This window comes from Camelina sativa, chromosome 15 (assembly GCF_030686135.1).
Source record: "Camelina sativa cultivar CO46 ecotype springtype chromosome 15, ASM3068613v1".
NCBI classification, from domain to species: Eukaryota; Viridiplantae; Streptophyta; class Magnoliopsida; order Brassicales; family Brassicaceae; genus Camelina; species Camelina sativa.
In genome coordinates this window covers 9,419,272-9,445,099 of record NC_141894.1, presented here as the reverse complement: position 1 = coordinate 9,445,099, position 25,828 = coordinate 9,419,272, and the positions used below count along the sequence as shown (strand labels likewise).

General features: G+C 36.6%; 2 protein-coding genes and 3 pseudogenes across 20 annotated transcripts; 3 read left to right on the top strand and 2 right to left on the bottom strand.

The window, feature by feature from the left end:
* Window positions 1-2,310: 2,310 nt before the first annotated feature.
* LOC104746265 (uncharacterized) lies at window positions 2,311-10,332 on the bottom strand. Of its 17 annotated transcripts, none has more exons than XM_087488379.1 (34): window positions 9,972-10,332; window positions 8,767-9,202; window positions 8,591-8,690; window positions 8,401-8,499; window positions 8,245-8,316; window positions 8,035-8,112; window positions 7,857-7,940; window positions 7,703-7,774; window positions 7,467-7,512; window positions 6,936-7,093; window positions 6,728-6,808; window positions 6,525-6,605; window positions 6,293-6,400; window positions 6,118-6,207; window positions 5,933-6,025; window positions 5,758-5,829; window positions 5,586-5,675; window positions 5,406-5,495; window positions 5,229-5,318; window positions 5,059-5,130; window positions 4,927-4,977; window positions 4,760-4,849; window positions 4,582-4,671; window positions 4,396-4,491; window positions 4,173-4,205; window positions 3,999-4,097; window positions 3,854-3,904; window positions 3,707-3,777; window positions 3,514-3,631; window positions 3,343-3,434; window positions 3,151-3,250; window positions 2,953-3,044; window positions 2,705-2,873; window positions 2,311-2,608 (listed from the first exon to the last, which is right to left on the bottom strand). In XM_087488379.1, the coding sequence occupies exons 2-33, from the start codon at window positions 9,186-9,188 to the stop codon at window positions 2,720-2,722; spliced, it is 3,135 nt and encodes a 1,044-aa protein (XP_087344505.1). In that variant the 5' UTR covers window positions 9,189-9,202; window positions 9,972-10,332; the 3' UTR covers window positions 2,311-2,608; window positions 2,705-2,719. The 17 variants fall into 17 exon arrangements, with proteins under 17 accessions (XP_087344505.1, XP_087344504.1, XP_087344510.1 ...); XM_087488378.1 differs by having other exon boundaries at window positions 8,032-8,112; window positions 9,972-10,310; XM_087488384.1 differs by having other exon boundaries at window positions 4,760-4,828; window positions 9,972-10,289.
* A 130-nt stretch (window positions 10,333-10,462) lies between these two features.
* On the bottom strand, window positions 10,463-12,075 carry LOC104748308 (putative pentatricopeptide repeat-containing protein At3g18840 pseudogene; annotated as a pseudogene). Its single transcript, XR_015582901.1, has one exon. The product of XR_015582901.1 is annotated as a putative pentatricopeptide repeat-containing protein At3g18840 pseudogene (transcript).
* Window positions 12,076-14,100: 2,025 nt separating this feature from the next.
* On the top strand, window positions 14,101-15,871 carry LOC104748307 (F-box/kelch-repeat protein At3g16740 pseudogene; annotated as a pseudogene). The gene has a single exon (XR_015582219.1). The product of XR_015582219.1 is annotated as an F-box/kelch-repeat protein At3g16740 pseudogene (transcript).
* Window positions 15,872-17,595: 1,724 nt separating this feature from the next.
* Window positions 17,596-18,803, top strand: LOC104746263 (putative F-box protein At3g17620 pseudogene; annotated as a pseudogene).
* A 4,499-nt stretch (window positions 18,804-23,302) lies between these two features.
* Window positions 23,303-25,600, top strand: LOC104746262 (polyol transporter 5). Its single transcript, XM_087488377.1, has 4 exons — window positions 23,303-23,734; window positions 23,827-24,173; window positions 24,323-24,622; window positions 24,703-25,600. Exons 1-4 carry the CDS (start codon window positions 23,575-23,577, stop codon window positions 25,498-25,500), a joined length of 1,605 nt encoding a protein of 534 aa, XP_087344503.1. The 5' UTR covers window positions 23,303-23,574; the 3' UTR covers window positions 25,501-25,600.
* Window positions 25,601-25,828: the final 228 nt, after the last annotated feature.

Genomic DNA, 25,828 nt, shown 5'->3' with positions numbered 1-25,828 from the left:
CGAAAATGTGTTTTTGTTAGTACTGAAAGAAAAATATTATTGACTTGATTGGGAACTACATCCGGAAATCCATTCTCATTTGTTCCCAAGGATGTTTCCAAGATAAAGCTGTAAACTTTTGTAGATGTTGCTGTTCATACCAAATACTAATTACCACATGACATAATGGTAACTAAACGCGCATCAGTAATGTTCTTGTCGGCTTTGGTAGTTTCATCTCGCAAGCACCTGTGCTACATGTAGTCACCAATGCATTTCCCGGTTAGGGATAACTAGCAGCACCTTACTTATGTTATCTTCACGTATTCACAGTTAGGATTTGGCGATTGAGGTAGATTGTCATCTTCATGTTAATAGATTTCATTCATTCCATAAGTTACGTGTCCTGGAGCTTTTATTCTTAGGTTGATTTGCAACAAATTGTTGACTTGCAAAACCAATTTGCAGGGCTCCGGGTTGCCAAAAGGAGTATGAAAGTGTTGCCGCAGTTAACACAGTTGTTTTACACCCAAATCAAGTACATCAACTAGTCAAGCCCTCTGTCACTGTTTTGCTGTAACAATCAGCTTCATTGTTTGTAAAGAGAGTTGTGCTTGTTTTTCTGGTAGTTATACCAGTTGTTATCACCACCTTTTCAGTGTACAGACTGAAGTGATATCTGGAGACCAAAATGGCTGTATCTCAGAGCAAATTCGTGTAGCTGTGAACTGGTATCTCGTGATTGAGATCAGCCATACGAAGCGTTTTGGGACGGTGGAATCAGGAATCACTTGCGGCTGAGCTGAGCCAAACTTTGGAGATACGGTTCAAGTGTACGACGCAATGATAAGGGGTTTATTTTCATAGCCGCACATGGGCTGCTCGATGCAATACACTTATCAACGCTAGTTTTAAATCTGGTGGATTGACTCCGAGTCTGGCTGTTGAGCTGTTAGATATGGTGAGAAATCTGGGTCTTATAGGCCTTATGCTATCACTTGCAACACTCTTCTTAGTACCTGTTGTTCACGGGATTCCAATTTGAAGGGTGCAGTGAAGGTTTTAAGGACATGGAGGCTCATTGATCTCAGCCTGACTTGTAGAAACTTATAATGATGATTTTCTGTTTAGAGCCTGATTTTCTGGATGATGTAATGCTAAAGCCACGGAGCTAGAGCTTAGAGCCTTAGAGGTTATATCCCTGATGCAGTGACATACGGAGAACGACAGAGGTGTACCAAACAAATGTGGAAAATGGGGTTTGGGAAAGAGATGACGTACTCACGTACAACACAATCGTTCACATGTGGCAAGGAGGAACCCACCCCGATGCTATTATTTACACTGTTATGACCGGTTCACTTGGAAAAGGAAACAGAAATGTGGAAGCGCAGCTCGTAGGAGGCTAAAAATACTTTCTTGGTTTTTATATCGTGTGATATGATTTCTGATGGACTTATGAAGGAAAGCAGGTCAGAAAACCATCAGAGATATGGAAGGATTGTCTGGCATGAACCCCACTAGAGATTTCATCAGTTCTTGTTAAAGATGAATGGTTTGATCTTACTGCTAGACAATTGAAAGTGGTTGTAGCCAATGGCTATGAATTGGAAAACGACACTCTATTGTCTATCCTTGGTTCCTACTTCCTACAGATCATCATTCAGGCATTAAGAAGCGTTTGAGTTTCTTGAATTTTTAAAAGAACACGCCAGTAGATCTAGGAGACTCATAAATGAAGCACGCATTGTTCTGCATTGCAAGGTTAACAATATAAGCGCTGCCCCATGAGTTAATGGCTGGTGTTTTTGCAGTTCCACCTTGCATTACTCTGCTGTGTAGCAAATGAACATTATGCTGAAGCTTCTCAGGTTTTCTCTGACTTGAGACTACCTGGCTGCAAAGTGTCTGTAAAAGCATGGTTGGTGTGTATTGCAAGCTTGGCTTTCCAGGGACAGCTCATAAAGTGGATAATCATGGTGAGACAAAAGGTTTCCATTTTGCTTGTTCGCCTTTGTATACTGATAACGTTGAAAGCGGAGAGTGTGGTAAGACAAAGTGGACGAACACCTGATCCGAAGACATGGAACAGTTTGAGTGTGGCTGTTACGAGAGGGCAAGGGCTATATATATTTGACACTATGATGAGGGATGGTTCATTTCCTACTGCTGAAATATCTTTGAGATAAAGAAGATATACTATAGCATGAAAGCAAAGATGGTTAACAGCGTGAGCTTCTATGCTGCTTGGCTCTGGTTGAAGACCGAAGAGATAAGCGAAGATGGTTAACAGCGTGAGCTTTTTCACTAGTTAAGACATTTTAATACGAATAGCAGCAACTAAATGTTGTTACTAATCATTCAAAGTTCAAAGAGAGTCTACATACAAAGTGTAACCAGGGCAGAAGAACCACTACTGAATATAAGGGATTTCTTCAAATTTTGAGCAGAAGAGCACTCTTAGCCAAATTAACCAACATATATCTTGGCTCTCTTAAGGAACAGTTAACTCTCAACTAACAAAGAAAAAAAAAACTAGGCCAGAAAAGCTATAAGGGATAGAAGAAAAACAAGAGCCCTCTTCAACAGAAGACTTTCTACTCATCACCAATAAAGACGGTCTTCTTCCCTGCAAAGACCATACAAAAACAAGTTTATAAGAAGGCTGATTGATTCTACAATGCACACACACACAAAAAAACAAAAAAGAGAAGAAAATACAAACCTTAGGCTGATGCAATCAAACATGGTTTGCTGAGAAACGACCAACACTACCATCACCAGCCTCTCCTCTCGGTCTAGCCTCTTGCACCACAATTTTCCATCCTCTAATTTCACTTCCATTCAGTTGCAATGCCTTTGTAAATCCATCCTTCAAATCTATGAAAGCAATCCTGAAAGAATAAGAAAGCCTATGTTACATGAGTTTCATCATCGTCAACATCCACCAATGCACGAAAGAAAAATACAAACCCCTTGATAGCACCAGTCTCACGATCTGTTGGAATAGAAATCCATGCCACTTCTCCACAAGTACTAAAATGAGTTCTCAAGGCACGCCTGATCTGATCATGTTCACAACATATTTTTTGTTGTTTGCATCAGCCACTTACGAATAACTACTATAACATGTCGAATTGGTTTTAAGAAAGTCGAGGACGAGAATTTTACTTCAGTTTCGTCAAGAGAATAATCAAATCCTTTAACAAAAATCCTTTGACCCCGGCTTCCTCCTCTTATGCCGCCACTCTGGTAGTTGTCACCAGCATTGCTGTAAATATTCCAGCGATACAATATTAGCCTGGAAACAAACATCCATAATCAACTTTCACAGCATGCTCATATCGCAAGTAAGAAAAATACCTGCTTCGTGGAGTATTGTATACAACCCTCTCGGAAGCAAGATCAAGATGAACTATGCGACCTAGTAATGATTTACCGTTCAGTTGCAATGCCTACATCCAAAATAGATTGAATCATCATCGTAGTTCCAATACCACTTCAATGATTCCAAAATAACCAACACGAACTTGCCTTATGAGCTGCATCTGCAGAAGCAAATTCAACATGCCCAAATCCCTTTAAAGTACCATCTTCACGTAAAGCAATTCTAACATCGACAACTTCACCAGCTTCTTTGAAGAAATTCTCTCTGTATATTGGGTTATAAATATCATACAACTAACACTTAAATCGGAAGAACCAAAAAAAAATGTTATATACTTACATGTCAGATCTCTTAATTCTGAAGGAAAGATTTCCAGCAAAAAGCGTCTTTGATCCTCCCTGCTTCTTTGGCTGTAATATAAACAAAAACACATTACACAGAACTAAAGGAAGAAAATTCATTACAAGCATTTACAGGAGTTTTTACCTGTTTTGCATTTGATTTCTGCTCTGCATTCACCATTTTAATATCAGAATCCTGGATTTCGATCAAAAGATAGAACAAAAATTATTATCAGACATTAAGCAAGTAAATACTATAGAGAATGAGTTGAAGACAACATTAATGGTACCTTTTTCTTTCGGGTCACTTTTTCATCTTTACTCTCCTCCTCATCAGATTCGTCACTAGAGCTTTCTTGTTTAGAAGTTTTTGTTGATGAAACTTTCGCCTGCAAAAGAAAGTTTAACTGTCACTTCTATAACATAAAACTAATGAGAACAACTTTGTGGAAGAATGTAACTACCTTCTTCGTGGGAGGTTTTTCATCATTGCTTTCCTGCAAGTGGGACAATAATATGAAATATTAAGTGTATATACGGAAGTTGAGAAACTATCACAAATCATAAAAATGATCCAAACTTGAGAAATAACAAATAAAAAGATACGGAAGTTGTCATGTTTTAATAGTGTATATATATATATATATATAATATATGAAGACATAGAGAAACTGTATCAAAACAAACCTCATCATCAGAATGTTCCTCTGAGGATGATGAGTCTTTTGCAGCTGATTTGACATTCTTGACAACTGTTGGCTGCTTCTTGGTAGATGTGGGTTCCTAATTATGTTTTACAAAAAAAACGAATCGCAAAGTAACTATGTGATATTAGTTTACCATTGAGCTAACAATGTATAACGCAATTCTTACCTTGTCCGAAGAAGATTCTTCTTCTGATGAACTGCTCACGGCTTTGGCATTCTTAAGGACTGCAGGTTGCTGCTTCACAGGGGAACATTCCTATTATGTTTTCTCAAAACAAAAAATGAAAATCAAACATATGAAAATCCTCCAACAGTGAGATAACGTGTAATGGCACAATTTTTACCTCGTCTGAAGAAGATTCGTCCTCAGAGGAGCCGCTTTCTGCCTTGGGCTTTTCAACAACTGTTGGTTGCTTCTTTGCAGGGGAGGGTTCCTAATTATGTTTTATCCAAAATAAAAATAAAAATATCCTTGTAACATTAAGCTAACATGTAAAAACGCAATGTTTACCTCGTCAGATGAACTACTGTCTGCCATGACATTCTTAACTGGGGCAGTTTCCTAACAAAGTTTTATTAAACAAACAAATTTCAAATTAAGCTTTCACATTCTTCTAACATGTAATGATGCAACAACCCATACCTCATCTGAAGAAGATTCATCCTCGGATGAGCTGACTTTCTTAACAGGTTGCTTCTTTGCAGGGGCAGGTTCCTAATCAAGTTATATAGAAGGAAAAAAAAAACGAATTTCAGCTAAGCATATGATATTAGGTTGTAATTATGAGCTAACATGTGTAACACAACTCCTACCTCGTCTGAAGAAGAATCATCCTCTGATGAAGAGCTCTCGACCTTTGAATTCTTAAAAGGTTCTGGTTTCTTCTTCACAGGGGCAGATTCCTATATTTTTTTTATCAAAATAGTTTAAAAAACAAACATATGGCATTCCTCCAACATTGAGATAATGTGTAATGATGTGATTTCTACCTCGTCTGAAGATGTTTCGTCCTCAGATGATCCGCTTTCTGCCTTGGGTTTTTGAACACCTGCTGGTTTCTTCTTTGCAGGGGCAGGTTCCTAATTATGATTATTTAATAGAAAAAAAATCAAAATAAGCTTATGATATTCTTGTAACATTAAGCTAACATGTAAAAACGCAATGTTTACCTTGTCAGATGAAGATCCATCATCAGATGAACTGCTGTCTGCCTTGGCCTTCTTAGTAACTGACGGTACCTTCTTCACAGGGGCAGTTTCCTAACAAATTTTTATTAAACAAAACAAATTTCAGATTAAGCTTTCACATTCATCTAACATGTAATGATGCAACAACTCATACCTCATCTGAAGAAGAATCATCCTCGGATGAGCTGTCTTTCTTAACAGGTTGCTTCTTTGCAGGGGCAGGTTCCTAATCAAGTTATATAAAAGGAAAAAAAACGAATTTTAGCTAAGCATATGATATTAGGTTGTAATTATCAATTATGAGCTAACATGTGTAACACAACTCCTACCTCGTCTGAAGAAGAATCATCCTCTGATGAACTGCTCCCGACCTTTGAACTCTTAAGAGCTTTTGCTGTTTGCTTCTTCACAGGGGCGGTTTCCTAACAATGTTTAATAAGACACAATTGCAAACTAAGCTGATGACATCTCCCTCTAACATTGAGCTAACGTGTAATGATGCAGCAAAACACACCTCGTCTGGAGAAGAATCATCCTCTGATGAGCTGCTATCTACCTTGTCTTTCTTAAGAGGTTCAGGTTGCTTCTTTGCAGGGGCAGTTTCCTATATGTATAAATCAATATTATTAAAAAAAAAAAAAAGTGGCAATGTAATAGCATTGAGAGAAGTTTGGTAATGCAATCCCTACCTCATCCGAAGAAGAATCATCCTCATCCGACGAAGAAGAATCATCATCGTCTTCAGAAGAGTCATCCTTCAGCTTAGATGGAGGTTCCTTTGCAGTAACTTTCTTAGTCTAAAAAGCAAATAAAAGAGACAAGATGAGTATAGACAGAAACATAGTACTCAGTTTAAACTCAACTTAACTAAATTTTTCACGTTGCTTTATACAAATTACACAACAAGGTTGAAGTTTTTACCTTCTGCACTTCCTCAGAATCAGAAGAGTCAGAACTGCTAGTTTCTACCTTCTTCGGTATTTTTTTCGCAGCTTTCTCCTTCTGAACAGCAGAAAATTAAAGAGACAAGATGAGTATAGACAGAACATTGTACTCAGTTTAAACTCAACTTAACTTAAATTTGTCACATTGCTTTATACAAACAACGAGATTGAAGTTTTTACCTTCTGCTCTTCCTCAGAATCAGATGAGTCAGAACTGCTAGTTTCTACCTTCTTTGGTATTTTTTTCGCAGCTTTCTCCTTCTGAACAACAGCAAATCAAAGAGATGAGATGAGTATAGACAGAACATTGGACTCAGTTTAAACTCAACTTAAACGAAATTCATCACATTGCTACATACAAATTACACAACGAGATTGAAGTTTTTACCTTCTGCTCTTCCTCAGAATCAGATGAGTCAGAACTGCTAGTCTCTAGCTTCTTTGGTATCTTCTTCGCAGCTTTCTCCTTCTGAACAGCAGCAATCAAGTCTTTCTTCTGCTTCTTCGAAACTTGGATGTCCAAATCCTGTTCCGCATCTCTCTTACCTAACAAACAAATTATAAGAAAATAGAACATAATTGCTGAGAAGCTAGTTCTTGACAATTGATTTGTAATCACACTCGTTCAACACGACATAATAACAATGATTCAATCAAAAAACAAATCCCCAATCGTCCAAGCAGAAAAGTAATGAGCCAGAGTCAGATTCCAAGAAAAAATTGGGACTCTTAACAAAACTGAAGATGATGAATTAACCAAACAAATCATTAAGTGCATGTGAGATTGTGATGAGAGTATGTAATTAAATCATGGAATTGCTTCACGACACAATAATTCCAGTTTTTGAGCTTTGGTGAATGAAACACAATTAAGAGAAACCACAGATTTTTACACAGTATATATAAAAAAAAATAGTACCTTTCTTGAGTGGCTTTGTGATTGAAGCAGGTGGTGCGGCTTCAACCTAGAGAATCAAAGATAAAAAAAAAACACAGAATTCATAATTGTCTTCACAGACAAAACAGAGTGAGAAGAAGAAGGAGAAAGATCGCTACTTTGGTGTCGGATTTTTTTGCTAGACTTGCTCATGGTATTCTTGTAAGCTTATGATATTCTTGTAACATTAAGCTAACATGTAAAAACGCAATGTTTACCTCGTCAGATGAACTGCTGTCTGCCTCGGCCTTATTAGGAACTGATGGTACCTTCTTCATAGGGGCAGTTTCCTAACAAAGTTTTATTAAACAAAACAAAATTCAAATTAAGCTTTCACTTTCTTCTAACATGTAATGACGCAACAACCCATACCTCATCTGAAGAAGATTCATCCTCGGATGAGCTGTCTTTCTTAACAACTGCAGGTTGCTTTTGCTTCTTTGCAGGGGCAGGTTCCTAGTCAAGTTTAATAAAAGGAAATTACGAATTTCAGCTAAGCATATGATATTATGTTGTAACATTGAGCTAACATGTGTAACACAACTACTACCTCGTCTGAAGAAGATTCATCCTCGGATGAACTATCTTTCTTGACAACTGCAGGTTTCTTCGCTGCAGGGGCGGGTTCCTAATCATGTTTTATCAAACAAAACTGAGTTTTAAAATAAGCATACGATATTAGGTTGCATAAAGAAAGAAAAAAACTAAGATCACAAAAGACATAAAAGTGCTCTTAGTTACGTTTTAATGTGAGTTATACCTCGTATGAATCAGAATCATTCTTCAGTGAACTGTTCTCCTGGCTAAGCGAAGTTTCGTCTGAATTAGCCTCCTGTTGATGTTGACGTCTAGGTCATTTTAAATTAAGTAACCAATGTGGTAACTTATTAATACTTATAATGATGGTTGAGCTAACCACGCATGAATCAGAATTATCAAGTGATGAATTGTTATCACGGGTCCCTCTTTTCATAACCAGATTCTCGTCTGAATCATACTCCAATGCAGCATTCTCCTGTTGATGTTGTTTATAATATGTTATTTGACATTTAGTAAAATGATGGCCTAACTACTTATTGGTATATAAAATTGTTTGCAGAGCTAACCTCATCAAAATCAGCTTCAGGAGAATCCAGATGATTCGTCTTCTCCGCAATAGGATTTTCATGTACTCTAAGGTAGTGGATACAAGCTAGTTTGTTGAATCTGGAAAATATCAAAAGTATAATCCATTAATGAAATGAGTATCTAAAACATTCAAAACAATTAACTAGATACTCACTGACGTCGGAGCCGTATATTCCTGCGGATGTACAACAAATTACTCCGTTTATCCTTAAGTTTGGCCTCCGTGAACTTGAATTTACCAAAGGGACGTCCTGATTGTGTGTAACGACCGTCATTCACAATTTCATAATGGGTCCCATCTGAGTATGCATGGGAAACTACGAAGAAGAGGCCCTCTTGGTTTATCCCCGGTTTTGTTGGAGAAATTGGTAAATGACCTTCTGAAGCTTTGACAAACAGAAGTCGAGTGTCAGATTCCGTCAGAAAGTTCACCTGCGAGGCTCGAAGCACATGTCCAACATCTGGATGTTCATCCGCCAAAGTTTGTAAATTTGTGAAAGTGTCTCCGATGACCAACTTTGCTACCCATGGGGTACCGTCAGGGTGGCACATATTCAATTCTTTTTGCTGCGGCATGATTTCAGACAGACCTAAATAGCAGACAAGAAAACAATCATGAGCGAGCAACGTGATAGCTTCTATAACAAAGAATAACTCTAAGACTCTAAGGAAAGAAAGAATCAGCAACACTCATCTAATTGTAAGTTATAGCATAAAACGTATCTAAAGTTCTATCATAGTCACAAGCAGGATCAGTAACAAGCTGAACGAATCAAACGGATAAACAAAATAAGAAAAAAGGAACTAACATGATAGCTTCTTTAACAAAGAGTAACTCTAACCTAACGAAAGATTCAGCAACATTCATCAAAGAAGAAGTTATAGCCTACAACGTAACTAGAAGTTCTTGATTCCGAGAAATAAACCGAATCAGAGAAAGTCACAATCTCCTAAAGGACCGTAACAAACCAAAACAAGCTAAGCGAATCAAACTACCGGAGACTGAGTGAGAAAACAACGGCGGGGTGAGAAGTAGCGGTGGTGACAGTCGCAATTGCCGACGAATCAGAGAGAAGGTATCCAAATCAGAGAAAGTCGCAATTTCCGCAACAAACCAAAACAAGCTAAGCGAATCAAACTGATTAACCATCAAAGAAACATCGAGAAAATTACCAGAGAGACTGAGTGAAAAAGCAACGGCGGAGGGAGACGCAGCGGTGGCGACAGTCGCAATCGCCGAGAAATCAGAGAGAAGGTTTCCAAATCAGAGAAATTCGCAATTTCCGCAACAAACCAAAACAAGCCAAGCGAATAAAACTGATCAGTGATCAACAATCAAAGAAAAATCGAGAAATTTACCAGAGATAGTGAGTGAGAAAGCAACGGCGGAGTGAGAAAGCAACGGTGAAACGGCGGAGTGAGAAAGAAACGGCGGAGTGAGAAAGCAACGGCGGAGTGAGACGCGGTGGTGGTGACAGTCGCAATCGCCGACTTATCAGAGAGAATTGAGAAAGTTTCCGAATCTTGAAGCCCACGCAAACCCCAATGTTTCCAATCTTTTCCTCAGATGACTACTGGCTCGAGATTTTATAAGTAGACTGTAGACACCACACCACTGCTGGGCACGGATCGGGTACCCTTTACTCGACCCGACCCGACCCGCGAGCTAGGAAAAGTGAAAACAGAGGAAGGGGTCTCGAGTTTTATGCAAAATTTATGTACGCAAATATAAAACGACATCGTTTCTTATGCAAATTTAATAATTGGGCTTGCTTTAAGATATTTGTATTGGATGTTAAATGTTATTGGATTTAATAAAATCTCTGGGCTTTTAAGATATATGAGTTGGGTTGGAGAAAGAAATAAATCTATTATTTAACCTAAGCAGACAAACAACACACCACACAAATCTATTTTCATCTTGGTAAGAAAATCAAACGAGAAACTTAGATAAAAGATAAATTACAGCGACACTTTTTACTGAGGCTGCAACAGAGGAATTCAACCAGCAGATGCAAATGCAGTTTTCTTTTGTTAAACCAACCCTTATTAAGCATGGTGAGTTTGCCGCTTTCCGTGTCAGAGTTTACTTGAGCCAAGGCAGTAAGTTCATACAAGTAAGTAACGAACAGAGTTGGTGCTTTCTTCACTTGACCCAGTTGCCCACATATAGCACAAGCTAAACCTCATACAGTCACAACAAGCTGATAGGAGGTCTATAAACGTGATTTCATCCGGCTTGAATCCAACCCCAGTCATGTCTTCAAAAAGCTGGAAAGATTTGGCTTCATGGCCATGATGAGCACAACCAGCTAACATGGCGTTGTACATAACCGTGTCTCTCTCCAAGCTACTGTCAAAGACCTTTCCAGCATACTCAACATTTCCGCATTGTGAATACATGTCAACAAACGCAGTAACAAGTTTTTTATCCATTAAAATGCCTGTTCTCAAGCTGTGGCCGTGAATCTCCTTCCCAAGTTCCATAAAAGCTTGAAAGAGCATGCACCAAGGATGCTAACCATGACCAAAGAATCAGGAATTTTGGTCTTCTTGGCTATAATAAAGTCACGTGCAAGATCAAGCACAGAACCAGGTTGACCTGAATTGAGATATCCCAAGAACATGGCAGTCCAGACCACTAGATTCTTTTCAGTTAAAGAATCAAATAACCTTTTTGCCTCAACCATCTTTCCGTGAGAAGAGTAACCAACGATCATTGAAGAAGTCGAATACAAGTTTCCAAAACCATATAACAAATGGACAGACTCCGCGTACTTCATATTTCCACACTTGCAGTAAACATCAACAATTCCACTGCTTACAAACTTACTAGAATATGATCCATCCTTCAATACCCGAGCATGTACTTCTTTCCCAATCTTCAGGCTCTTTAAACTACTCAGAACATTTAGTACAGCCATAAAACGCATTGGTCAACTTGGCAGAAAGCTTAAGCATACTAGTGACAGTAAAATCATCTATCCAAATCCCAGCCTTCTCCTTCCTATGCATCTCACCAAACATCTCAATAGCTTCACTCTCACACCCATCAGTTTTGGCAAACCCTGAAAGCAAAGTGTTGTACGTGATCAAATCTCGTTCACAATTGGCACTTTTGAACAACTCACGCGCTTTCTTTAAGTTGTTGAACTTTAAATAGGCCGAGATCACCGCGTTCCACGAGTAGACGTTTCTCTCAGGCATTTCGTCGAACACTTTCCGAGCTTCCCGCAATAAGCCATTATTTGAGTACTTCATGCCCACTTTCAGAATCTTAAACTCGGGAAAATTCTAGGACAGGGGAGTCCCGCGAGCCGCGACAACTCCCAACTTTATTACTGTCTTTAAAATATTGGGCTGAATTCTTATTTGAATTATATTGGGCCACACTAAAATCCCACTAGATTATATTCTAAAGCCTGTGATTTTTGAAGAAGAATCATCCTCAGATAAGCTGCTCTCTACCTTCTCTTTCATTAAGAGGTTCTAGTTGTTTCTTTGCAGGAGCAGGTTCCTATATATGTGATACGTGATCATGGTTTGGTAGATTAGAGTATGGTTAGGACATTTTAATTAATTAGTTTTGGTGGTTTACTTTATGAATTTGGTTTAAGTATTTTCCTTCATGGATTGGGGTTATGATTTAAGTTGTATGAAAACCTATGTATAAGGTTCTCTATTGATTAATAAGAGAGGAAGCCCCAAGAATTAAACTTAATCTCTAAAAGAGAATTAAGGTTAAGAGGGAGCTAAGGTCATCTCCACTGGTTGTTACTTCCCAAAAAGAGAACATTGCTTAAATTCTCCAAATTCCCCAAATTCTTTTTATTAAAAACTAATAAAATAATGCAAAAAGAAGAGAGAAGAAGAGAGAATGTTGCTTAAAGTGCTTAGAGTATAATTATTACTTAGTTTATTTTTACATTTGTCCGTTTCTCATTAGTTAAATATTAAAATATTAATTTTTTTCTTTTAGCAACGCTGAAAAATTTATCTGATGCTCTAAGCATTCCTATCCTTCTTAATGCATTAGCAATAAAAGAGGTTCATAACACATTGATCTAACAATAAAATAATGTTTAGATTAAAAGATAGACCAAAGAACTTTTATCAAACATAAGCAAATACATTCTATATAGAGAACTATCCTAAAACAGAAAGGATGTGGCACCTTATTTGTTTGGGTTACTCTCTCATTCTCATGGGCGTAAGCAATCTCCATAAAATGCCTTCGTAAAGGTTGAATTGGCCACCAAAGAAGATGATTTTGCCTCATATCTATGTATATATATACGTTAATTTAATTACAATGATGTCAAAACCAAGTGCTTAACTATCTGCGGTGCTCGAATTTTTGAATGTTTTTATGTTAATGTTATTTCTTATTATATAGTTGCAAAAATATTTTTGTAACCAAATTAATATTTTATAATTATTCGATACACACATATCTATTAATCTATATGGTATTTATTTCAAATTTTAAATAGCTTAATTGGGATTTTAATTGGATTTTTTTTTTCATTATCCACTTCCCTACTTCCCTTAGGTAATCTCAAACCCTAGAAAGTGCTCACACTAACATGATAGTGCTTTAGACAATTGAACAAATAAAGCACAACCTCATCAATTGGTTAATCAATTCAACAAGCTGATCATATATTATTGGCTTTAATTAGCAAGACTATTTTTACTGGGTAAATGAAATTAGTGAATGTTTTTGTGTTACTGTTATTTCTTATTATATATAGTTGCATAAATATTTTTGTAAAGAAATTAATATTTTATAAATATTCGATAAACACATATCTATTAATTTATATGGTATGTATTTCAAATTTTAAATATAAAGAGCTTTTTCCATTATTCTAACTTTTGTAAGAAATTTAACTTAAATAACATGTTTAACTGTTTAAGGTAGTGAATACACTTGAGTGTGCTGAATCTGGGGAAAACAAAAAAAAACAGAAATACTATCCATTAATGCAATGATGTATGCGCAAATATCACTACAAAAAAGGTATATATGTTGTATCACTTAAATCATATCATAAAACTAGATGATATAATATTAAATTATTTATTGATAATTGAAACAAATATATAGGATTTAGCATCAATTATTCAACTGATATTATAATTATTTATTTTGGCATCAATTAATTAAAGTTGATTCACATTCTATTATATATTTACATCATTTAGATAATTGATCTATCTATTCATTTTTAGTAAAATTATTTTCTTAAACAATACAATATTTACATCAATCATAACTGATGTTAAAATAAATTTTATTAATAAATTATATATATATATATATATTGAAAAAAATCTAACGTAATTAAGAAGATAATATATATATAAAATAAATCTTAATTATTATACAAGAAAATAATTATTACATGTCTAATCAAATTAATATATATATATATATATATTGTTTGTATTGATTCTTTATCTTGAGATGATCACAAATTAAATCTTAAGCTAGCCTTATAATTGAGTTTCTCATTTATAAACGTAGATTGTTTTAGATATTGACTTTTAAATATAATAAGTTTATAACTGTCAACACTAATTATATGATTTTTCTGATTTGTTTCTTTTCTCACCCACAATCTTTGTTTTTTTGCCCACAAGGCCACAACTTTCCTTAATTCCTTAATGCTACTATATTCTCTCCAAAAATATTTCTTGTAACAAATCTCTCTCAATTCTTTCAGCCTCCGTAAACATATATTCTACCCTATATTCTAACTATATTAGATTCTAAAGGGGTGTCTTCAAATTTGTAACCACCGGAAAGCAGAGGAGACTTTCTTCTTACGCTAGCTTAAACCCTAACTTATTTGTGTTACATAATCGATCCTTGCTTGCTGAATAAGATATGCTGTCCGATCTTCCGAGGGATGTGGCAGAGGATGTGCTCAATAGGCTTCCAATTACATCTATGAGAGCAGTGCGATTCGTATGCAAAAATTGGAACGCTTTATCCAAAGATGAGAGTTTTACAAAGAAGCACCTTGCTCAGGCCAAAGCAGCAGCAGGAGCAAGGGAGTTTATAACGGTTATGGTGATTAATTATCGGGTTTATTTGATGAGTGTCAACCTCCATGGAATCCACAACAACGTTGACCCATCAATAAACCATCTAGGTAAACTCGTTAGCCTAACCGATTCAGATCGAGTCGATATATCTGTTGTGTATCACTGCGACGGTTTATTGTTATGCATCACCAGAAACATCCCTAGGTTCGTTGTTTGGAATCCTTATTGCGGCCAAACCCGGTGGTTCGAAACAATACGCAGACCTAACCCTAGATATGCTATAGGATACGAGAATAGCAAATCATGCCGCAGCTACAAAGTATTGAGATTCTGTGAACCTTCTCGCGGATACGTTCGGTATGAATTGTACCACATCAACTCTAAATCACCTAGTGATGTCATGTCTATCCCTATTACTATCTTTCCAGATTGGGATATAGAGTTTTATGCACGTGGCGTGTCTCTCAAGGGAAACACTTATTGGTTTGCTCAAGAAAATTGTGCAGGAGACGACGGAACAGAAATAGGGTACCAAGATTTTTTGATCTGTTTTGATTTTACAAAAGAGAGATTTGGACGGCGTCTAAGTCTACCGTTTCACTCAATTATGGAAGATACTGTGACTCTATCTAGTGTTAGAGATGAGCAACTTGCAGTCTTGTTTCAGGAAGAGGATACGTTACATTTGGAGATATGGATTACGACTAAGATTGAGCCTGAAGCAGTGTCATGGGGCAAGAAGGTGTTCTTAGCGGTGAATATGAAACCACTCGATGATTATGCATTTGATGTTACATCAGGGAGTTTCTTTGTTGACGAGGAGAAGAAAGTTGCCGTAGTTTTTGATATTGACAGAGGTACGGGGATGGTCACGGGGATGGACTGCTTCGCTTATATCATTGGAAAGGATGGATATTTCAAAAAAGTGGATCTCGGAGACCCTTCAGAAGATTGTTCTTTCCCACTTATGTGCTCTTATGTTCCAAGTTTAGTGCAAATTGAACGACCTACACGAAGTGGCAAAAGGAAAAGACAGGGAAAAAAATAGAAAAACAAATTATGATGATGTTCTTGTTTTCCATACCTTGTTGTGATGTTTTATTTCTTTCTTTGTTTCCTTTTGTTGTGATGTGTTCTTGTTTCTCATATCTTGCTAGTGCAATTTGAAGCGGAAACTCATATTTCCTAGGAAGTTATTTTTATCACAAGATCACAAACACACACAAAAATGTGTATTATTGTTAATAATCCAAGAATGATATTACTGACTTGCTTGGGAACTGCATCTGGATATCCAAATTTATTTGTTCCTAAGGATGTTACCAAGATTAAGCGATAAACTTTTGCAGATGTTGCTGCTCATACACTAATACCACAAGAGGTAGGGATGAAATTTCACAATATCAAGGGAGAACCAAACCGAACTACTTTTCTGAATTATGGGTATCATTAGAGTACCTTATCGAGTAATATATAAGACAAAAACTTTTTTTTAGCGTTATCTAGCAGCAGCTTAATTATGCCATCGTCAAGTATTCAGCTTGCAAAAGAAGCACATATAGGATTTGGGGCTTGAGGTAGATTATGAGGTTCCATTGATAGTTCAAAGTATTGAGGTTCCATCTATTTTATAATTCAAAAAAATACAAAACTAAAATTTTAGAAACTTCTAAATTTGAGATAGTCCATTGAAGGTTCTAAAAATTGTGTATATCACTTGACTATCTTTATTTGACACACAATCTCCAACACTTGCTTCAAGAAACACAAACAAATACATGTCAAAGCAACTTCTTGTTCTTGTATGATTCTCTAAGAGCAGACTGCTTCAATTTAGAATCCGACACACCAAATCTAGAAATGAATAAAGCTAAAATTTTCATCTAAAAGTTTCTCAATACATACATTTTGGAGAGCTTGTTTGGAGCACCACCGATAACTTTGGCGACACGGAGGAGAGCCACCGAGCAGAACGGGTTGAACACGTTGAAGTTGAAATGAAGAACGGGTTTTTGGGATTTTCAAGATACGTTTGCTTTGTTAACCACACAAATCGATGCGTCTTCATCATCATCATCACCACTGCTTCCCAGAGAAAGAGAAACGATCATGTTCTCATGGCTATCTCCTTCTTCGATATGATGATCACGGCCATCACCAACTGTCCCAATTTCATCATCCGATATTTCTTGTATCTTGATGGGACTGCTTGGTTCCAGAGGGAGGCCATCTTGGTGGATGCATACCCAAAAGCTCTGAGAGCCATCATAAGTGAACAAGAGTAAGTCTCTGTCAATGAGACCAAGACTTCAGTCAGAACCAAACTCTAATAGTCAGAACCAGATGAATCCAGGAAGATCTAGTCTAGAATACATGAATCAAACTATATAAAACAGAGGATTCAAACTAAAAAGTTAAACAGAAACAAAGCTAAGAGAAGACAAAGAGTAGAGTAATCAAATATTTCAAGTTGTACAGGGAAAACAAAGATGGCATTTTTTTTTTGTCAGTTTAACTAAAACTAACGTAACATGAACACGAACTACACAAATAAACCATTCAAAAATTGTGTATATATCATTCTACAACCTAGCAAGACGTGATTTGGAGAAGATAAACAGAGAGAGAGAGAGAAAGATGATAATCTGAGACTGCCTATCTACCAAAATCAAGTAAAAAGTGATTTGATAAAACTGTCTTCATTCATGCCTAATAACAAATAAATAACCCTAATCTACATCAATAAGAACCCTAAAAAATTTACAAAAATCAGAAAACCTATTTTATTCTTAGGTTTATTTGCAACTCTATAGTTGGGCCTGGTTCAAGTTCATTAATAAAACGTTTTCTTTTTTCTTTTTTTTTTGCTATAAAGTAAAGTACAAAACTTTTTCCCTATAAGGAGGTCAGAAGATAGAATTTCTTCTGATTTCTGAAGCTTTTTACCCTAACTTACTTGTGTTAAGTCACGATCCTTGCTTGCTGAAGAAGATGCTGTCTGATCTTCCAAGGGATTTGGCAGAGGATGTGCTCATTAGGATTCCTGTGACATCTATGAGAGCAGTCCGATTCGTTTGCAAAAGTTGGAACGCTTTATCCAAAGATGAGAGTTTTACAAAGAAGCGCCTTACTCAAGCTAAAGCAGCAGCCTCAACTGAGTTTTTGGCGGTTATGGTGATTAATGATCGGGTTTACCTGATAAGCGTCAACCTCCAGGGAATTCACAACCACGTTGAACCATCAATAAACCATCTAGGTAAACTCGTTAGCCTAACCAATTCAGATGGAGACGATATATCTGTAGTCTATCACTGCGATGGTTTACTGTTATGCATCACGGAAGACCCCCATAGGTTCGTCGTTTGGAATCCTTACTGCGGCCAAACCCTGTGGTTCGAGCCAATAAGCAGACCAAATTGGGGAAATTATGCTATAGGATACGAGAATAGCAAATCATGCCGCAGCTACAAAGTTTTGGGACTTATTGAATCTTCTGGATACGTTCGGTATGAATTGTACTACATCAACTCTAAATCACCTAGTGATATGACTATCCCGATTACTATCTTTCCAGATTGGGATATAGAGTTTTATGCACGTGGCGTGTCTCTCAAGGGAAACACTTATTGGTTTGCTCAAGAAAATGGTGTAGGAGACGACGGAACAGAAATAGGGGACCAAGATTTTTTGATCTGTTTTGATTTTACAAAAGAGAGATATGGACCGCGTCTAAGTCTACCGTTTCACTCAATTATGGATGATACTGTGACTCTATCTAGTGTTAGAGATGAGCAACTTGCAGTGTTATTTCAGCAAGTGGATACGTTACATTTGGAGATATGGATTACGACTAAGATTGAGCCCGAAGCGGTGTCGTGGAGCAACAAGGTGTTCTTAGCGGTGGAAATGGAACCACTCGATGATTATCCATTTGAAGTTACATCAGGGAGTTTCTTTGTTGACGAGGAGAAGAAAATTGCCGTGGTTTTTGATGTTGAAAGACGTAAGCAGATGGGCTACTTCGCTTATATCATTGGAGAGGATGGATATTTCAAAAAAATTGATATCATAGACCCTTCAGAAGAGTGTTTTTTCCCACGTATGTGCTCTTATGTTCCTTTAAGCACTTATGTCTAGTTTCAGATATCAAATAAACTCGGCATATTCTAGGACAGGGGAACGAGTACTCCAACTCTATCACAGTCACTGTCAGAGAAATCTATCTCTATGAGCTTCTCGTCATCATTGTGTTCGAATGGTCTGTCTTGCTTTCTATATCATATTCGGGTTCAAATTTTCAGCACGATCTGTTTACATTGCAGTCATGAGAAAGACGCCTAATTATGTTAACCGTTGAGATATTTATTTATTTTTGTGGTTTTTTGTGAAGACTTTTACCCTAATGGAGAACATGTTACATATTATATAGTTTTTTCTAAGCTCGATTCTATAATTTAGTTCATATTATATACTGATACGAGTCGCGTGGAAATCGTGCTTTACAGCTTTATCATATTCTATGAATATGCCCACTTTGTATTACATTTTTAGATTAATATATCCACAAAAGTTTACAATATAACTTTTTGAAGATATAGTGCTCAACCATGCCAAAAACAACTTAAAAGTTATTAATTATGTTTGTGCTTATCTCCCAATCGTTAAGAAAATAATCACCGAATGATTATTTTACATTTTAACTCACTTTCTCATAGGAGATCCTAGTAGCCAAGGAATGCAAAGATCGACCAAAAAAAAGCAACTAGTAAAGTGCTATCGAATTATTCTAAAATATATATATTTGACATGTTTTCTTTTTCTTTTTTTTTTATATCACCATTTGCATTTTATTATTGATGTAAATGTTTCTTTATATGAGTAACGTTTGCTTCTATGATTTCAAACACGAATTTACAGATTTATTATTATATAGCACCCATATATTGATCCACAATAAATTGAAAACATATTTTTGGTAAACAGTCTGCATTCTGCAATAGTTCTGAAACCTATCGGCCGTTACTTGAATACATTACATTTCAAATAATTTACGTGGATCAAATCAGAAGTGATCTGTATCCACTTATAAAAGCAATCATTTTGTTCATAATGATGATACTCAAGCAAACATGCATACACATGATTAACTGATTGGTGTGATGTCGAATCTCACATAGACAATAAAATTCTAAGAACTCTTAGATTTGTTTGTCTGGATGTAGTATTAGATAAAACTACAACTTCACTTTAACTGGTCCACAAATCCACCCATCTAGGGGTTAGGACCTTTTCTTTCACGTACAGCACATGCGAACATGCCTGCTGCTTATGTAATAATTTTTATTTGTACAAAATATTTCACATCAATATTTCATTAGGCCTGATTACTATTGCCTTTAATTTGGGTTTTTATATATTACTATGCAAATTCAATATCAGTGAAAATAGAAAATACATATCCTCAAACCCCGCTTTTGCTTTATTAAAAATTAAAATATTGCATGACTTTCATTTTTCTTAAAAAACTTCTAACATTTTATCTAAGTTTGTTTGATAATATCGACTAAAAATGTTACGGTAATATGTTTTTTTGTTTGTATCAATGTTAAGTATGTTACTAATATGTTAGTACTAAACAACAATTCATCTACTGTTCCTTCTGAATTTACGTTTATATATATATATCATATAATAAAAATAGGTGGATATGGAAATTTTATTCAACATTCTTTGTGGTGATTAATCTGAAAGGACATTGAGTTTTAAGTCAATAGAAACCACAGAGAGAGCTTTATGAATTTGTGGTATGTTTTTCAAGTGATTGGAACAGTTGTTTTGTTTTGATTTAAGTCGTGGCCCAACGATTCCCCTATAAATTGTATTGTGATTGATTGCGGACGTGACACCATTTGCTTTATTCAACGTGAACAATTTTTCCTTTTATTCGTTCTGGTAGAAACTCAGATTTAAGATAAATATGTATTATACGTATAGTCGTATACCATGCACAGAAAATATGTATATTATGAGGATATATAATTTCTTATAAATTCCAATCACCGTAACAAAACCAATGTTACAAATTTGATGGATATATGTATAATGAGTTTGTTTGGAAATATAATAACTTTTTTTCGATAATAGCTATAGCTGTTCCAGAGCATTTTAAGTTGTCAGAAACTTGGATTCAGGTATATATTATTCAGATGCGGAATCCATATATTATAACTCAAGCCGGCCCTGTAGTTTCCACTCTCCAGAACAAATATGTTTTAAAAATAAAATCAACGTTTATACGAAATGTAATTGTTTAAGGCCTCAGACAACATAAACCATCTTTCTTACCAAGATTGCTTAGAAAAAGTATACAATATTCATTTTCACTTGTATTATGTTGTTCAACAAATGTCTTAAGTCCTCTCATGACTCATCATCTTCATGATCTAGTTAGCATATGCAAATTCGAAACGTAATAAATAGAGACATATACTTTTCAGATAAAAAAAGAATTAGCACAGAAATTCAAAAGCACGTGGTGAGACTTTTCTAAGTATATAAATTGTTAAGTACGTAGACTCTACACACCTTGCTTAAGGACCCATACATCTCCTATAACTCTATGAACTAACTAAATCAGTCACCCAAGTTAACACAAATCAAAATGTGTGATTGTAATTAGCTCTTTACAAAATGTTCCAAACTAATTCATTATTATGCTGACAAAAGAGTTGAATATCTAGAGTACGCCAAAGTTTAAAAAACATAATAAGTACTCTCAACTGCGTAGATATTACTTTGAAGTCAACGGATTTTGTATACCGACGGCTTTCTTTATAGGGTGCATGATGCATTAAATGATAGATAAGATATTTTGCTGATGTCTATCTGATGCATTAGTTGATTCTGAAATTAGTTTATTTCCGACTATAAGTTGATTACACTAATATGAGAATGAGTCACAAATATATACTACTATACGAAATACGATTGATGTGTGTTGTAAAATGAGATCACATTGGAAATGCGAAAGTGGGGTCATCATAATATCATAATAGGAAGTCCAAAATTACGAGCTGCCCGATATTATGGTCACCTATGATGGCTGCCTTTTCTGCTAGTACTTTGGCCCACTTCACTCACCATTTTGCAACTTTTTTCAATTATTGGATTTCGTTTCTTTCTAATATGATAGGTTGACAACTAAAATAATTAGGTGATAATGGAAAATGTGGTTCATAGTTGATATAAATATGAAATTGTTTACCATAACATATGATATACATGCTCTCTAATATATCATAGTGAGAACCACGATTTATGATGGAAGCACTGATAAAAGAAGTAATAGTAAATTAGATGGAAAGATCCCAAAAGCTAGCTTTTGACCAAAGGTAGATAAGTTGAGAAACTGATTTCTTCATAAATCGTGCTTCTTATGTCATCCGGAAGAAACCAAAAGGGTATAGAAAGTTAAGAACTTGATGTCATCCCGAATGAACCAAAGGGATGGGTTATGTAATGTCTATCAATATAGTTATTTTTTTGTGGCAACAAAATTCTTACTATAGTTTGTTATTAATTTCCTTGATATTAAAATTAAACGAGTGTTTATTATATAGTCATTAAATTTAATAATTGAGGATGGAATTAAACGAGTCTTTGACCTCTAAAGAGGACGAAATAGTTTTGATAATCACATAGTTTTGTTTTTCCGTAAAATTCAACCAAAAGAAAAGAGTCCACAAGTAGAGAAGCAAGTTGTTTTGACAATTCATATAGTCTTCATAACAGCGATTGCTCTCGTAAGCCAACGACTGACTTCTCTACTGATTGTTTCTTGCAAGTAAGTATACAGAAGACTATTATATTACAATGTTTTTGAAGGAATCTTATGATATTATTATTATTAGAGTGATTTATTACCTCTTATCGTCTTCAAGAATCAAGACATGTGGTCTTGGACTGTTGTGTGTGTTGACCCGGCTTCTCCAATGAACCTTCATTAATATATGCATTTCTTTTTTTATACATTATACAGTCATTGTTGGCTAAGGCTCTGTTCCCACAAGGCACGCAGAGTGAAATGCACTTGCGGACTTGTAAAGAAACATACTAGGCAAATTAATACGGATATGTTTATCAGAATAATACTGTTTTATATTGTAGCCAGTTCGTGATCCGAATCTTAATGTAAAACTAATGGTAGTGTGCATGTATAAACCATCGGCGTGTATTATAATAGCAAATATCATATCATCTCAAACAGATATAGATTAATTATCTTGATAAGTGTGTATTACCATTAGGTTACTCGCTATTTGAAATAAAGAAGTACACTATCTGAGCTGTTTTATGCGTTCAATCCTCAAGATCAAGTCGACAACAGCAGTCAACAAGCTCACATGGAGAGTCATGGCACAACAAGTAGACTTTTCCTAGTTTACCTTTTAACCCCTCCGATTTTATTTTTATTTATTGTGGTCTTCCTTTTTGTTGGTAAATTAATAAATTATGAGTAATCCAAAAAAAATTCAATGCAAAATATCATCAGTTTGACCAAAAATTAACAAAAATTCAATGAAAATAATACACATGTTTACATAGTATTAAAATGAAAATTTTGTATCGAATAAGTTGTCGTTTTTTGGTTTCTACTGATATTCTGTTTTGTCTCTAATATAAACATGCAAATGTAATGAAATGAAATGATGATACATGACCATAGTTTTGGACAGCTTTCCCATTTGCTCGGACGATTATGCCCTTATCTTATTGGACTCTGAAGTCTGAACAACACACGTCTATATAACTCACACACCTCATAACCACAACTTGTTGTTAGAATACTCAAATCCTCACAACTCTCTCTCTCTCTCTCTCTCTACCTCACGCCCCATACCTTCTCGAAATGACAGGTTCCGTTCCGGAAAACCAAACAGCTCCGCCGCCGCCACCGGTGAAGCATGTGCCGTCGGAGTTAGGTGTCCCGGCGAAACCACCAAAGAAGAACAGATATGCATTCGCGTGTGCAATCTTAGCTTCCATGACTTCAATCCTCCTTGGCTATGGTTAGCTTTCTCGTTGTTTATCTCTCCTTTAATTATGATTCTCTCAAGTAAGAGACTTGGTTAACAAAAACAAGCTTGTTTTGGTTTTGCAGATATAGGAGTGATGAGTGGAGCAATGATTTACATAAAGAGAGACTTAGATATTACCGATACACAAATCGGTATCCTCGCTGGATCACTCAACATCTATTCTCTTATAGGTTCTTGCGCCGCCGGAAAAACCTCCGACTGGATTGGTCGGCGTTACACTATCGTGTTGGCTGGAGCCATATTCTTCGCCGGAGCTATCCTCATGGGATTAGCCCCTAACTACGCTTTCCTCATGTTCGGAAGATTCATCGCCGGTATCGGCGTCGGATATGCTCTCATGATTGCACCAGTTTATACCGCCGAAGTCGCTCCGGCCTCATCCCGTGGCTTCCTCAACTCCTTCCCTGAGGTACACATTTGTTATATAATAAGATTACACTCTCGGTTATTATTTTTTACCTTTTTACTATTTAGAATTTTTACATCGGGCTATTTTGACTTTTCGCCGTATTAGAATTATTATCTGACGTGGCAGAGCGGTTATGATGACGTGTACAGGTGTTCATAAACGCCGGGATAATGCTCGGGTACGTATCGAACCTGGCCTTCTCGAAGTTTCCGTTGAAGCTGGGATGGAGACTCATGCTCGGGATCGGAGCCGTACCTTCAGTGGTGCTCGCCATCGGTGTTCTAGCTATGCCGGAATCTCCACGGTGGCTCGTTATGCAAGGCCGTCTCGGCGAAGCCAAACGCGTTCTCGACAAAACCTCTGATTCCCTCGCCGAATCAGCTCTCCGTCTCGAAGACATTAAACACGCCGCCGGTATTCCCGCCGATTGCCACGACGACGTCGTTCAGGTTCGCGTTTTCGACCTAATTTCTCAATTCGCGATTTCTCCGGCGAGACTTTGACCTAATTTCGCCTGTAAAATTTTCAGGTGTCGAGGAAGAACAGTCATGGAGAAGGAGTATGGAGAGAGCTATTAATCCGTCCGATTCCAGCCGTGCGTCGTGTTATGATCGCCGCAATCGGAATCCATTTCTTCCAGCAAGCTTCAGGAATCGACGCGGTGGTTCTCTTCTCACCTCGGATCTTCGAAAAAGCCGGACTCAAGACCGATCACCAACAGCTTCTAGCAACCGTAGCAGTAGGAGTGGTGAAGACGTTGTTCATACTAGTCGCCACTTTCTTACTCGACCGAATCGGAAGACGACCGTTGCTTCTAACCAGCGTCGGAGGAATGGTAATCTCTCTAATAGCGTTAGGAACTTCTCTAACCATTATAGACCACACGAAGAAGAAAGTGACGTGGGCTGTGGTGTTAGCTATAGCTACGGTGATGACTTATGTAGCTACGTTTTCGATAGGAGCTGGACCTATCACTTGGGTTTACAGCTCTGAGATATTCCCCTTGAGGTTGAGATCACAGGGTTCGAGTATGGGTGTGGTTGTGAACAGAGTGACGAGTGGTGTGATCTCGATGACGTTTCTTCCCATGTCGAAAAAGATGACTACAGGAGGAGCGTTTTACTTGTTTGGTGGGATTGCGACGGTGGCTTGGCTTTTCTTCTACACTTTCTTGCCTGAGACGCAAGGGAGGATGCTTGAGGATATGGAGGAGCTTTTCAATGGTTTTAGGTGGAGAGATTCCAAGAATAAGCCTAAAGGGAACCCAGAGAAGACGATTGCGAATCCGGAGGTTGAGATTGTATCGAACAAGCAGTATAGAGAATGAGTGAGGTGGTTTATTAATGTATCTAAAAAAAATGGTAATTGGGTTTTTATGATAAGGAATGATAATATTGGGAAACCAACAAATGTGGTATTAACAAAAACATGTTTATTTTGTGCATGTGAGAGTTGCAATAACAAAACAAATTGCTAAAAGAACTTGATTAACTTAACATGCTTTAACTAAAAATGAAAATCATAGTTCCTTCTAGTGATTAGTCCTTAGCTTTCACACCTGTTGATTCTGATGTATGCATTCGAAACCAAACAAAAGAAACACAAGCTGATAAGTTTTAGAGTTTTTTTTCTTTACTGTTCCATTTAAATGATGT

What these genes read in the sequence shown, in the direction of transcription:
- LOC104746265 (XM_087488378.1), bottom strand. Translation starts at nt 9,188, where the DNA reads ATGCCGCAGCAAAAAGAATTGAATATGTGCCACCCTGACGGTACCCCA. An exon ending in ACGAAACATCTTCAGACGAG is followed by an intron (nt 5,319 to 5,405) that starts GTAGAAATCACA and finishes AAAAAAATATAG; the next exon opens with GAATCTGCCCCTGTGAAGAA. An exon ending in AGGAACATTCTGATGATGAG is followed by an intron (nt 4,206 to 4,395) that starts GTTTGTTTTGAT and finishes TCCCACTTGCAG; the next exon opens with GAAAGCAATGATGAAAAACC.
- LOC104746262 (XM_087488377.1), top strand. Translation starts at nt 23,575, where the DNA reads ATGACAGGTTCCGTTCCGGAAAACCAAACAGCTCCGCCGCCGCCACCG. An exon ending in TCCTCAACTCCTTCCCTGAG is followed by an intron (nt 24,174 to 24,322) that starts GTACACATTTGT and finishes TGACGTGTACAG; the next exon opens with GTGTTCATAAACGCCGGGAT. An exon ending in GCCACGACGACGTCGTTCAG is followed by an intron (nt 24,623 to 24,702) that starts GTTCGCGTTTTC and finishes TAAAATTTTCAG; the next exon opens with GTGTCGAGGAAGAACAGTCA.